This window comes from Embiotoca jacksoni, unplaced genomic scaffold (genome assembly GCF_022577435.1).
Source record: "Embiotoca jacksoni isolate LCO1_2020_lvr unplaced genomic scaffold, fEmbJac1.0.p SCAF_15, whole genome shotgun sequence".
NCBI classification, from domain to species: domain Eukaryota; kingdom Metazoa; phylum Chordata; class Actinopteri; family Embiotocidae; genus Embiotoca; species Embiotoca jacksoni.
The window spans coordinates 12195526-12209807 of record NW_027185285.1 but is presented as its reverse complement, the minus strand read 5'-3'; the positions used below and the strand labels follow the sequence as shown (position 1 = coordinate 12209807).

The window sequence follows — 14282 nt, the reverse complement described above, 5'->3', positions numbered from 1 at the left end:
AAGTCTGCCACAAGTTAAAATCTGATGCATAAAAGTTCATATACTATTATCTTTATTTAACAAAAACATCTTCTTTTCCTCTTTTTCTACGGGACTGAGATGCAGGGAACAATATTGACAGGATAAAGTGTTTGTACTTTATCTGTGTTAGCTGATGGACTAAAACATCTCATTTCCTTGTGACCAGCTATTTAATCATTTTATGTCCGCATCAAAAAGAGCAGTTTGCTGTGATAATCAAATTGCGTCAAGTCATTCAGGGTAAAATCAGGAAAGAAAAACACTTCCTTCAAAATAAAGCTATTTACCAATAAATCATTCAAAACACCGTTGAAGCGTCTCGCAATGCAATTTTATTTTGAAAGAACTAGAAACGGAAGTTTCTTACGTATTTAAACGTAATGACATCATCTTCCTGTACAGACCCACCTAGTTTGCTGTGAAAGGTCCGTCGCTTAGCTAGAGCTACCAGGGACGTAAAAAGAGCTGTTTTGTGGGTTTAAGTTATGGATAATAATGCCACGCGATACACTGTCCAACTGTATATTTATGACTTATCGAGAGGAATGGCTCGCAGCCTCAGTCCTATCATGTTAGGTAAGTAGTCCACAGATACAAAATCCGATGCAGCCTGGCCTTGGGGACAAGTGATAATAATAAACACCGGCTGGAGATGCTTCCCCGGCGTTTACTGTAAAACAGCTGTTGCCGTCTAATGTACTGATCTGTGATTAAGTTATTAAGGTCCTGTTATATCTCAGTTATTTGTTTAACGAATGGGAAAACCTTGACTGACTCATGTTTGTCCATCATAAGGAATAGTTCGTGATTTGGCTTTTTTTTTTTTTTTGCATAGATCATCATCTGATGCCTCTTTCTTCTTACTACTTTTTCTCTTTTTGTTGCAGGAAAGCAGTTGGACGGTATATGGTAAGTCTGCCCCCCTGAGCTCTGAACAAGTTGCTTGTCATGTAGTGTGTAGGTCCATCAGGCGTAGGCCAGTGACCCATTTCTGTCCCTGTAGCAGATACAAGAGGCATTTGAAAATCAATTCAGGTAAAGGGGCTTTATTGGCATGAAAGTTTCAAAAAAATAACAGCGTAAGAATATGTGGCTAATAAATAAGAGTATTTATGTATTTTAAGAGGTCATTAGGCTTATTGAAATCTGAAATTGCAAAGTTGAATTTATTAAAGAAAACGTTCTTTATTTCATCAAATGTTTTACATTGTTGGCGCAAGTGCTTCTGCGTCTTAACCCCACCTGTCGCATAGGAACCACATATCCTGATTTCCATGTATTGTTTGTGACTTCCTTTTTTGATTGCTAATTTGTAGTCACTGAGGCTGTACCTGATTAGGATCTGTTTCTTCTGTCTGACAGTAGAAATATATTCTGCCTGTTTTTTTAATCTCTTTGTAGGACTAGATAACATTTTAATCCACTCTGGCTTGTAGTGTCTTCTTCCCATTGTTCCAAATAGGTTTCTTTATATCACTCTGTTTGTCCACACTTATTCAAGTGATGCCAAAATGAACCATGACTAATAATTTAGTTCTTGTGACTTAAAAATAGTTTGTGGTTTGGCTTTTGGTGAGACATCCCTGAGTTTTATTTTTAAATGATGCTGTTATTTAACACTCGGTTGTTCTGACCTGGATTTACCTCTGAAATAATGTTGTGCTTTTCTTCCAGGCACACAGCTATAGTGGCATATGGAGATGAGTTCTTCTTCGGAGGGGAGGGGATCTCCAGCTGTTCACCGGTAAGAGCGTAGCAAGGGGACCGAATTCTGTTTCACAAGTATCATCAAACAAGCTCATAACTAAAATGTAGGCCATCTTTCTCAGACTGCTGCACACATACAGAGGACAACAGACTCGTAATTTTGGGTGCCAAACTTGTCAGCTTCTTCTATGAGACATCGAATCCCAAGAGACACAAAGTTTGTAGACGAGTTTCTCGACTGCCTGAGTTTGTGATTTTCTGCATTTTTCAATGTGACTTCCTGTCCTGTTTGTGCCCTCAAATCTTGTTTGTTCCTCTCTGAGATGCGCATTATATCTTTAAATAATGTTTACATGTATGGTTAGATTTTTTTTTTTTTATAATGGTTATGTAGTTTCATGAAACAGCTGGACATTGTAGCTCTTAGAGAATTATACTCACACAAGAATATACAGTGCGTATGTTTGAGACTATTTTCAGTTGCGGATTAATACACAAAATCATCTTCATGATACTTTGGCTTCAAGAGATACATTTTGAATTGTTGTTAGTTTAGCTAATGACAACTCTGTTCAGCAGGTGCGGTGCAGGTAAACCCATTACAGTCAATTCCAGCACATACTGTAACACATGGGGAAACCTCTCCTGGCCCCCATGAGTCAAGATGCCACACTCCTACTCCTACTCAGAGATGTATCCCATAGTTTTATTTATAATATCACTTACATGCCAGGCATCTTCTTACAGGCCATATATGAATTCAAATTGGATGTATCTGGCCTGCGGGCTGCTGTTTTTAATAGCCCTAGTTTAGGGTGTCCATATTTATGATGAGGACTAAGATGTCGCCCAGTACAACAATGTGACTGACTGATGTGTTTTTATAGTTTGTTTTTAGTCTTTACAGTTGATCCTATATGAATTATGAATTCTGCGAGTGACAAACTTTCTTCTCACCTTTTCAGTCAGACACTATAATGGGAAACTGAAACGTCAGTAAGTCGCTGACTCTTCTCTACGACTCCCGTGTAATATATGAGCTTGGTGAGATATTTTCTTGGTGTGTGTTTGTCAGGGTGGGACTATGCTGGGTCCTCCAGACACGGTGGTAGAGCTGGGTGAGACCGAAGTGTCCGAGGAGATCTTCATGGAATACCTCTCTTCGCTGGGAGAAAGCACGTACAGGTCAACTGACTCTTCACACTATTTTTCCTCCTCCCATCCTACAGAAAGGCTATCAGTTGTTACTAAGAAGTAATGTGCAATGTCCCAAAGCAGACACGTGTTGAAATAACTCTTCTTGAACTCTGTTTTTTCCTGTTTCAGAGGCGACAGGTATCGTTTGTTTGAGCACAACTGCAACACTTTCACCAACGAGGTGGCTCAGTTCCTGACAGGCCGGTCTATCCCCTCCTACATCACTGACCTTCCGTCTGAAATCCTCTCCACGTGAGTGTGAAACTCTGTCTGCCGGCTAATCATCTGACTGCAGTCGAGTCCGTGATGTAGATTTGACCCTGCACACCGCCACCCACCCTGACCATGCTTACATCCCAGTAAAATCCAAGCTAGACACTGGCTCAGTAGCACATAATTAAGACTAACAGCTAAAGGCTCATTTTGCTTCTCTACCCTCAGATACATTGAAATTACATGTTAGTTATAATTACACATAACTAAATCCTGTAACAAAGGATTGATTGTTACATGTGAAATATAGAGGCTGTGTCTGTTTCAATATGCTTTCACAAAGTCTAACTAAATTTCAAACTTGGTAAGCGAGCCTCTAAAAGTTAACCTGATGTCGCCCTCAGAGGAGCTCGAATTGTGACTGTGCGCTAACTGAACTTCTTCTGTCGTGTTGAACCGCTTTCTTTGATCTCCTTTTAGCTGTCACAAGGCCAGTCATCGTGGAGACACAAGATTTACCAGAAATTTAGTGTGACTTTGCTGCATTTAAGAGAGGACAGGTCACACTGCCCGCAGACGTGGCAATGACCAGGCTCTCATTTTTTTCTGCAGCTGATAAGAACTGCTCATGTTCCAAAACCCACCTTCAGACGTTTGCTTCACAGTTTTCTATAAAAGTGGCCCAATGCATGGAAGCAGGCTCAGAGTGGATTATGGTAAATGTCACATTAAATGTGCTGGCTTTCTCAAATACTTTCATTGGAAATACTTTGAAAGAACAGTTATTCCTGTGACATTGGCAGAAGCTGAGGAAAATTTAATTTATTAAATGTGAAAATCTTAAAAAACCCCGATGTTAACGCCACTTAAAAACAAAACAGATGCAACCTGTTAGTATGCAGTGACAATTGAATTTAGTTTAAATATTAAAGTGCATTCAGATTAAAATATCAGATTAAATCTCTTCTTTCTGTCACCAGGCCGTTCGGCCAGATTCTGCGGCCCATTCTGGACTCCATTCACATCGCCCCTCCAGGAGGTAACGTCATCAACGGGGGAAGAAACATTTAACCTGAGAGAGCAACAGAGTTTTGTCCAGGTCACTTCCATTGTAGTCAGTCAGTGAGAGATGTCAAACTAATTTGCTTTCTTTGTTTCTTTGAATTAATTAATTACCAGCCAGAAATGATTGGCAAAATGACTTAGGAGGGAAATTGCTACCCACCTTATGACATTTAAGAGTGTGTTGGTCACTTAACATCAAAAGCAACACCTGGTTATGTAGCAGAGTCTATTTAATCAAGTATTGTATAGAAGAGCTTTTAGACACTGCAGTATTATTTAGAAGGTATTTACAGTTTGAAAAATTTACTACTTGTATTCCACAATATAGAAACATCACAGCTCTCATAACTGTAAATACGTCACCTACAACATTGAAATACCTCGTGTGCTATAAATTTTGTACTGAGGTACAAAAATGATACTTTATTTTTAAATTTTTCCTGCATTTTACTACTGAAACAATTCTTGAATCAAATATAATAAAATCAAATTTATTCACCGCTGACATTTTTACGTACATATCAGTGACTTCATCGTACATCTAAGAATCCTTTGCTGCTGACTACAGTGGATTTCATCTGAGTATACACTTTGGCACAGACATGTTAAGTGCATTGCTTTTCAATGGACGCAGGTCGGCAGGAGAGTTGATTCTCGGAGAGTCTTTTAATATCAATCATATTTTGCACTTTTATGTTTTGTTTTTCTTTATGTCGTAGCCTCTTGTAAATTTCCCTTCAACTATTCTTTTGTACCTTTAATTCTTGTCTCTATAGTTTGGGTTTTTCAACTCTATCGTGGTCGCCTCCTTACATTATGACTCCATTTGTCACACAGTGTAAGGTATGACATACAGCTGGTGATTGGTGCCTAACTTGTACCGGGCTTGTAAGATTGGAGGAGACAGAACTTCTTCTTGTTCATTGTAAATGATCTGATTATGCAAGTGAACCCTGGTTATCTTTATTTGGTAGCAGAGATGATTATGAAATCAAGCAGGGCAAGATGAAACCCAGACTGTCCACACAATCTTTTCAGAAAACAAAAACCCCAACATTCCTGGTCGTTTCTGATCAGGCTGAAAACATTTGATCAGATTGTGTTTGTTGATATTAAATCTATAATTATAACTAATATAATTGAAGGTGAAGTACACCATAGTTCTGTTATATGACAAATGTTATCATAGGTGCCTGTTGGCCTGTGTTACCAGCTCCAGAGGGAGATACTGATTATACATACAAACATTTTCGTACATAGATATATTTTTCGGACTACATGTGTTACAGATGCCATTCGTGTAAATCTAAACAATACCACAGGCACATACTTATTTTAAGGTAAAGGTGACCATACACAGGGCAACATCCTGCACTCTTAACTTAATCCCAATCTGCTTGAGTCCTTTAACAGCCACCAGAGTGTGTTTGAAATACAATACACCTCTGTGCCTTCATTTCCCTCCGCTTGGCTGCAGTCACACTGTTGGGCGTTGGCATGGTTACCGTACAGCACATACGGTAACTCCCTGTGCACTCTGCACGACGAGTGTGATAGTGTAGGAAGGGCCAGGACACCTTTTAGAGCTGCAACAAAATATTATTTATTATCAAATGATCTGTAGAATATTCATCGATGTTGTTTTGGTTTTTAAAATGTCTCAAAATGGTAAAAAAAATGATGACCAGTGTGTCCCAAACCCCAAGGTGCAGCCGGAAATGTCTCGTTTTATCTCGACCAACAGTCCACAATCAAAAGATATTCAGTTTATTATAATGGAAGACTGAAGGGACTAAGAAATAATCACCTCTAAGAAGCTGGAATTGGATAATTTTTGATTTTTTTTTTTCATTGTAAAATTACTTAAAATGATTTAATAGTTTATCAAAATAGTTGGTGATACATTTTCTGTTGAACAATTTAACAATGTACTCGTTGCAGCTGTACTATATTTCTAAACCTCAGATACACAAAGTAGGTAAAAGGATACAAGTAGTGGGGAGCCTTCAACTATATTCACATATGGTGCACACCATGCATTGCATTCTTAAATGTATGAAATAGTCGTGGATAAAAAAATGTACCAGATTTAACATCTGGACTCCGTAAGACTCAGCCTATAATCTCAGTGCATTATACACTGCACTGTGCCATCAGTAAGAACACATAGCTGTCTAACGTCAACACAATACATGCAGTAGATCATATGTTTTAGCGTTTATCTGATTGAAACAATTAAACAAGCCTTTTCTTGCTTAAAAAGTGTGAATGATGAACGAAGCACAGAAAACAAGAAATCTCAGCTAGTGATTAAACCAGCATTAACATTCATCGTGCTCTGCAATAAATAAACCCTGCACATATTTTACCCTCTTGGCAGTGACCATCACCTGGCACTCGAAGCTTGACTCTTTCTCTAGTGGACCTGAATGAGACCACTGGACATGCAAGCTTTTCAAAACATAATTTTTAAATTTCAAATTAAACCGGACCTTTGTAAGCATTTGACTACTTTTGGAAGAAGACATACTGACATCCATTCCCCCTCACGAGGTTAGAAGGCTCAGGTGAATCTGGGTTCTGTAACTTTGCCTTCTGCTAACTAACTGACATACTAACCTGACCGCTGAAATGTATTACTGCACAAGTCACCCTTTGTTGCTCTGATGTATGTTGTTGCTGATTGCTACCTGTAATGTGAAATTGCCACATTGAAGACGTATATTTATGGATATTATTTCACAATTTAGGTAATATAACTATAGTAGATATATTTATGCATATTGTTTGTGTAATTGATTTTTGTAATTATCCCTATACATTAAAGCCATTGACTGCAAATCGGAGACTCTATTGTCTTGCTTTTAACTACTTAAATATGACCTTTGGCGAATGTTTTTTTACTCTGCATTATTGTCATGAATTTACAGATTTATGAAATTAAACAAATAGGAACAATAAAAAAATAAAAAAAAAAATAAAAAAAAAATCGTTTGAGCACTTTTCTAATTCTAAAGTCACAGAATCTCATCAGCTCATTAGGCCTTAATTGATTTGTTAGGAGTTGGATGATTACAATCGGATGAAAACTCCTGAACTTAGAAATTCTGTGACTACTCAAACCTTGTAACACTCAACAACCATGGGCTCCTCTTGGCAACTGAGTGACTTGAAAATGAAGCTAATTGATGCCTACAAAGAAGGGGAAGCTAAACGCTCTTCCGGTTTGCACTTTCCAAGAAAACATTCAGATAAATCTGCACCTCTGTTTAGCAGAGAGGCAAAACAACACCTGTCTTACATGAACTCTTCTTGTGGGTAGGAATCTTTATATATACAGGTAGGAACATAAAAAAAAACCATGTATCAACCAATCACACCGCTGTTCTTACAGCCAATCAGAGAACCGTGACACTTGATCTTTGGTTTCAGTGGAGCAGAGGGATGGAAGTGTGTTGTCAACCTGTTGCTGTAGCCGCACTTGCCGGTGGCATTCACATTTCAACTTCCGTCTCGTTGTTACCATAAACCTAAAGCTGGCCACTGTTTGATTCGGCCAGATGTCTGGATGGAAATAGCCAAATGGAAACGGGCCTAATAGAAACGAGTAGTCACATACCGAAGTATTAGTTCTCATGACATCATCCGAAGTGTGAAAAACTAAGATCTATCTTTGGTAATGAAACGTTTCAGACCTTGTTTTTGAAGTTTAATCAACATTTTGAAATGGTGAGATGTGAGGCTATTGTGATGTTGCTCATTTCAATGCCCTTTAGTTACAAATACATTCTCTGGAGAAAGGAAATCTGTTGAGGGGGAAAAAACAAAGATTGAGAAAATGGGAATGCTATGTTTTCCCATTGACTTACCCCCTTATTATAATTGAAACATAATATCATTATGAATGAATGGTTTTCATAACCGTTACAGTCTGATTGTAGTCCAAGTCCCACAAATCACAAGTACTGTATGTAGATCACAAATAACTGCAGTAAAGGAAAAATGTTCCCATAACCTCAAACCAAGGTCGACTCCATGCTGAGTGATGATACAACTATGAACAAGGCTGCCTACTGTTCAGTGTTTTTGATGCTGGTTCCTGAATGCCTCTTTTTAAATATCTCTTGGTCTCATCTGACGACACGCTCAACCACATTCCTGTTGTTGCTCAGAGCAATTTAAAGTGATGTGATGGGCAGATGAGAGGCAGCGTGAATTCAAATAAAATAACCCATCAAAACCGAGGCTCAAAATGTGAGTGTATAATGCCAAATGAATGGAACCTGTCCTGATGTAGACAGACCACATTCCTGTCTGGACAAAAGATGCAAAACAATAAAATGTTGTATTATACATGGAAAAGAATATATTCAGATGAAACCCTTTTGTAATCACCACCATTTTGGATAGTAACTGTACTTTAGTATTTTTTCTTGGTAACTGATTACAATTACATCCATTCAGGAATTGAATTATGCGACTATGCTCCAGGTAGTTACTCCCCAAACACTGCTCCTCTTTGTACGGCAGGATCTAATCTCACAGCGCCACACATGTTCTTGTATGTATCATGTTCTTCTTTTACTTTTGTTGCTTAATGGCAAACAGCTTAGGTCTATTACTGCCTGGTGATAAGATTCAACAGCTGTGCTCATGTGGACGGTGTTTTTGTGGATCCTGACCACTAGTTTACACTGGAGAAACAAAAACACTGAACAGTGGACACGCTGCAACGATGTTATCTGTCCACCAGGTGGCAGGATTCACCCTCTCTTTTTAATGTAATCACTGCACGAGCTGCTGTGACATCTGTGAAGGAAAAACACATCTACCACAAACAGGTGAATAATCATACAATGTTGGCGTGTTTCTGGTGATGGTGACAGAAGTCAGCAGTGTGTATTCAGGTGAAGGTGGGTTGACTACTGTCCTACAGTGTCTAATACAGTCCCATATTCAGACGGTGTGATTAACTGAGCTCTTACTGGCAGTCCCCCCCCCCCCCCCCCCCCCCCCCCCCCCCCCGAAAGAAATAAAATATACTGATTGACTTACTTGACCTCTGTGCAACAATTTTATTTCAGCTCAGTTTAGAGTCTTTCTTGCATTTTTCTGTCACTGATGGTCGCAGGAGTTTCTCTCCTCGCTGTATATTGCCTCTTGTCTGCTCTTTGTGTGTTTCGCCTCCTGCTTCACACACAGTGGAGGGAGCAGATGCGTTTATAGTTTACAACAACAACAACAACAAAGACTGTTCCTATAAGTGAAATAAAAGCCCCAAATACATTTTTGCTGTATTAATGAGCAAATTTCAACCCAAAACTTCAGAAAATCTGTTTAAAATGTATATATATATTTTTTTTAATCGGACTCAACCTAAATCTGATAACAGTGGCTGGAGTCTAAACATGTTGATGCTAGATTATGATTATAATACTGGCCAGAGCACTATCAGCTCTCCTGCTGATACAGCTACCCTCTCATGTGCCAATCCTCTTGATTTCAACCTGCTATAATATATATGCTCTAGACGGTTGCTGTATTGAGCAATGAATGCTCAGCAAATCTGAGTCCTCTCGGGGAAAAGTTAACAAGGAAAAGGAATTGCACAAAAATGAAAATATTGCTTTCGTTTGGTTTTGACAAACACCCAAATTGATGTGTGATAAAGCTGAATGGGAAAACATAATAAAGATATAATGCGTTGGGACTGTTTTGTGGCCCAAAGGTCTATAGATAATCCCCCAGGTAATTTACCGCTTTCATTAAATGATCCAAAATACAGACGAATAATTCAAGTTCCTCATTCTTCAGCCATTTAACCTTCATCACAAAAATATACCAAATCTGATCAATACTGTACTGTCATTAACTAACCTCTGTGGTATCAGTTATGGGTGTCAAAGAAGATATCACCTTCCCAAATGCATGTCTCGCAATCAAGCAGAACTGTTGTGAAAACAGATGTGGAACAGACTCTCTCAGTGGCCTTTGGACCGGCACCCCTAAGAGAGAGAGGAAAATAAATACATAAAGTGCTAGCCTGTCCTTGCACCCTGCAGTGGAGGAGCTGAATCAGCGCCGTTAGTAGCACAAGTATGAGTGTCCATTTGACATTTGAATGCTGTTAACCTTCTTCCCAACTTCAAGGGTATACTGTCAGGCTGGGCCAAAGTTGTTAGCATGGCAGTACCTCTATGACCAAACCCAGTGAGTCACACCGAAGCTCCTGCTGTGGTCACAAGTCCTTCCATGACACTTGCAGCAATGAGTCTGAAGATGTGCTTTGAGTAGCATTCGCATTTCAGGAGGGGCAGAACACCACTGTTCAAAAGGCGCATCAGGCCAGGAGCGCAACCAGGTGTGTTTTCTTCGACATGATCGAGGTTGTGACTGAGTTCATCCTAGTTGTCTGAGGGAAAACATTCACCAAAAATGGATCTGAACTGTAGTACGATTGCATTTTGGTTCTCCAACATGACAACTCGCCTGCTCACAGTGCGTTGAAAATGTTTCACGCCCCCGACAACACAGCCACCCACACTCATGCGATTTAACACCCTGTGACTTCTTTATGTTCCCCACATTTTACACAAAGTTTGATGTGTGCTTTCTGCTCAAGTTTTCAGGTCCATGGTAAAATCCCACCCATTTTAGTGCTCACAAAAACGTGTAATTCAGGTGCAGTGTAACTTGGGACAGTTACTCACAAATGTTATAGCGTCCCCCTGCTTCGTGCCGCGCGTAACACAAGCTGTTTGTGAACATTTTGATTGCCCCTTGTACATAACAGATTGTGAGAATTAATAAATTGTAAATGAAACAGTTGAGCGACTGAATGAAATTTGGAAGGAAAACAGATTTCTTTATATGTGATCTGGTCAAAGCACAGTGTGCTCACGAGGTACAGGGACATGCTCCACCCACTCAGTTTACAGTAGTTTGACTGCTCTGCTCAGGACTCAAAAGCACCGGGTGCTGCTACTCGGCAGGCTTCTGGAGCTTAAACAGCTTGTTTCAGACGTGACTATCTGTCCGGTATAAGATAAATAAGGTTTAAATAAACTATGAATCATCCAAGGCTACTCTACTGGAGTCCCAGAATAAAATGTTAAAACCTGGAAAAGAGGGAAATGGGTTCCCCTTAGGGGATCTGTTCCCCCAGAGGGAAACATGAAATTAACTAGATTTCATAACAAACTGTCCGATAGCTGTTGAGACACTTCCTTTACAGCCACAAACGTAAACCTTAGGCAGGTGCAACATAAAAAGTAAGGCAATCACCAGAGGCTGTAGGACTCAACCTGCAAAGACCATTAATGTCTGTACCAAGTTTTATGTTAATCCATTCAGTAAATATTGAAATGCGATGAGAATATTGCGCCGTGGACACACCAACAGACTCCCATTGCCATCCGTGGAGCCAACCGACCACTGTGTTGCAGTGCAAATACTGTGGAAAATAATGGGGACATCTTATAACTTCATTTATATTTATAGATTTACTCTATAATTTAAATGGGAAAAATAGTGGAGAGCTTGAGTGGGAATAGAGTGAGTCTGTGTTTCCGAAGTTAAATGCACAAACCAAAATGGATTGTGGGATTGCACATGAATGGAGAAGCTGATTTAACAGTAGCCGCAGTACCGTCGAGAGGCCCCGATGATGTATTCGACATAACAGTGTGCTTAAAATATGCGTGTGTGTTGATGTCTGTGGGCGTGAGCGAAGGTGAGAGACTGAGAGAAGAGGGGATGCTTTTAACAGGTAAGTGTTTAAAAGCTGCATTTTCGTGAGCTCTCCTGAAGGTTTTACCGGGAGGACGACATCCCTATGGCTTAATGCTTCATTTAGTGCTGATATGCATAATTAAGGGATTCATGTACCATTTTTTGAAGGTTGCGCTGCCATTTTGAGCAAGAAATAATTAATGAATGCAGTGCACAGTAGCAGAGTGTCAGGTTCTTAATCATGGGGTAACTGTAAGTCTTAAGTTTGTCACATTTCTTCTTTGAATCTAGTGTTTTGCAGAAAGACTATCCCAAATCATACAAATCTGAAATTCTTGCAAAGCACCAGGCACTGCAGCAGCTCTGAAATGGCAGAGCTTTAATTCTCTATTCTTTTTTTTTAAAGCCAACCAAATTCAAACTGGTGAAACTGTTTCAGCAGAACTACAGGAAAATATCTAACATTGAAGCAGGTTTTTGTAAACTTTTAGAGGCATTAGAATAAACTTGGTTGGTGCTAACCTAATCTGTTAAAATATACATCGCTCACAATCACGGATACTTTCCTGTGTTGTCCCGACAGTTATCTCCGCATTTAATTAGGTTCGGTCTCATGGGAGTCTGGCTAAATGTTGTAAGCCACATCCGTAAGTGTGATGATTATTCTTGTCCAGTCATGCTTGCTCCGACATGGTTTCATCTCTGATGTAAGTGTCAGTTTCAATGACTGTCAATTTGTCGCAGCAGCCTCTGTTAGCATTTAGAAAAAGAGGATGTCCTCCTTTGCACCCTTTAACCCTCTTTGCTCTTTTCCTCCCTCTTTCTCTCCACATTTATTTCCACCACTTCCATCTCAATCTCTTCATTTCTCTCCAATAACACCTTTCCCCTTTTGCCACACAATTCTACCTCTATCAAACATTCCTGCCTTTTTTTTTTATATTACTTCATTTCCCACTCATTTCTCCCCGTACCTCGTCCTCCTTCATTTGCTCTTTGTCCTTCCTTTTCATCTCTTCCTCCTAATTTACTCTTTCTCAGAATCCTTGATTACCTTGGGAGTTTTTGCTTGGCTGAACCTCCTCCGCTTTCTAAGCCTCCTCTCATTTCTCTCTTCGCCTCCTCCTCCTCCAACTTAGTTGACCTTGTTCCTTAACCTCTATCATCTTCCATCATCCATTTTGAATTTCTTCTTGTAATGGCCTTAGACTTGGCAGTGATTACAAAGTACCCCATTGAGTTTTCAAAGCTAACTTTAGGAATCCACTCATGCAAAGTATATGCATTTAAACAACAACAGAGTCTCTGCACTTCACTTTTTTTTTTGTCTGCCACAGTTTATGCAAACACTCAGAGCAAGATAATTCATTTCTGAATTATGTGCAAGTTACTTCTACTTTATTTTCATCCCATGCACAAATATTACTTTTGGGTGTTAGATTAAGGCTTGAATGTAAAAACATTGTCAGAGTGTATGGTACAAAGTTGCAGTGGGAAGCAAAATGACAAGGGTGTGACATTCCAGCGTTGGATGCTGCTTGTCTGTCTGTTCCTTCAGACCACCTCTACCTGCCTCATTTCCCCATCCAACTTGTCATCTCTCTCCACGGGAGACCAGCTGGGGACGGCCCACCAGCTGGCCGGGCCACCGTTTCAGAATCACTCGGGTCAACAGGTGCTGTGTGCTCCTTGTCTACGTAAAGTCAAGGCCAGGACATAAATACATGGATGCATAAATATATAGACACATGTGAACTGTCCTTGAGACCTTCTGCAGCATCAGGTAACATTCGCAGCCATTTCCTGGAATGCCCTTGGGTTGTCCAATGTGGAAAATGTGTGTGTGCTGGTGAGGTCATGTGCCATGTCATCTGCCTGTGTGTGTCTAAGTGACAACTTATGGGTACCTCTGTGCACAAAAACAGTTATAGACTTGAATCCGGACCTGTTAGGTGCAGTGTGGTGGACAGACACAGAGAGGTTTTACAGATGGAGAAGAGGCCAGGCGGTTAAGAAAGAGAGAGAAATTAGCAGAAGGTGTAATGTTGGCATAGTAAAAACTTTTGATTTTATATTAACTTACTAACAAAAAACAGTCCTTGATGCTTTAAATTCTTCAGTTGCACCAGCACCAGTTGATCACTTTGCATTACTCTCATTTTCCACTTGATGGCACCAGCTCAGAGGAGTATTTACCACATGTAATGTTTTGGCCACAGAGGCAATATGCAGCTGCTAAAGTAGTAATTTTCCTCGAACATGGTTATGTTTTTATGGGAGGTATAATATGTCCTTGAGATTTTTCTAATTTGTGTTTGGATCTTCATATGAAGCCCACTGAATACCAT

The 14282-nt window shown here is 39.7% G+C and overlaps 1 protein-coding gene across 1 annotated transcript; it reads left to right on the top strand.

The window, feature by feature from the left end:
* The first annotated feature begins 419 nt into the window (after positions 1-419).
* desi1a (desumoylating isopeptidase 1a) lies at positions 420-7044 on the top strand. The gene is made up of 6 exons (XM_069149668.1): positions 420-597; positions 909-930; positions 1696-1765; positions 2804-2913; positions 3055-3177; positions 4119-7044. The coding sequence occupies exons 1-6, from the start codon at positions 507-509 to the stop codon at positions 4207-4209; spliced, it is 507 nt and encodes a 168-aa protein (XP_069005769.1). The 5' UTR covers positions 420-506; the 3' UTR covers positions 4210-7044.
* The last annotated feature ends 7238 nt before the right edge of the window (positions 7045-14282 follow it).

Coding starts and splice junctions, on each gene's coding strand:
- desi1a (XM_069149668.1), top strand. CDS start 507: ATGGATAATAATGCCACGCGATACACTGTCCAACTGTATATTTATGAC. Junction 931..1,695: donor AAGCAGTTGGACGGTATATG/GTAAGTCTGCCC, acceptor CTTTTCTTCCAG/GCACACAGCTATAGTGGCAT. Junction 1,766..2,803: donor GGATCTCCAGCTGTTCACCG/GTAAGAGCGTAG, acceptor TGTGTTTGTCAG/GGTGGGACTATGCTGGGTCC.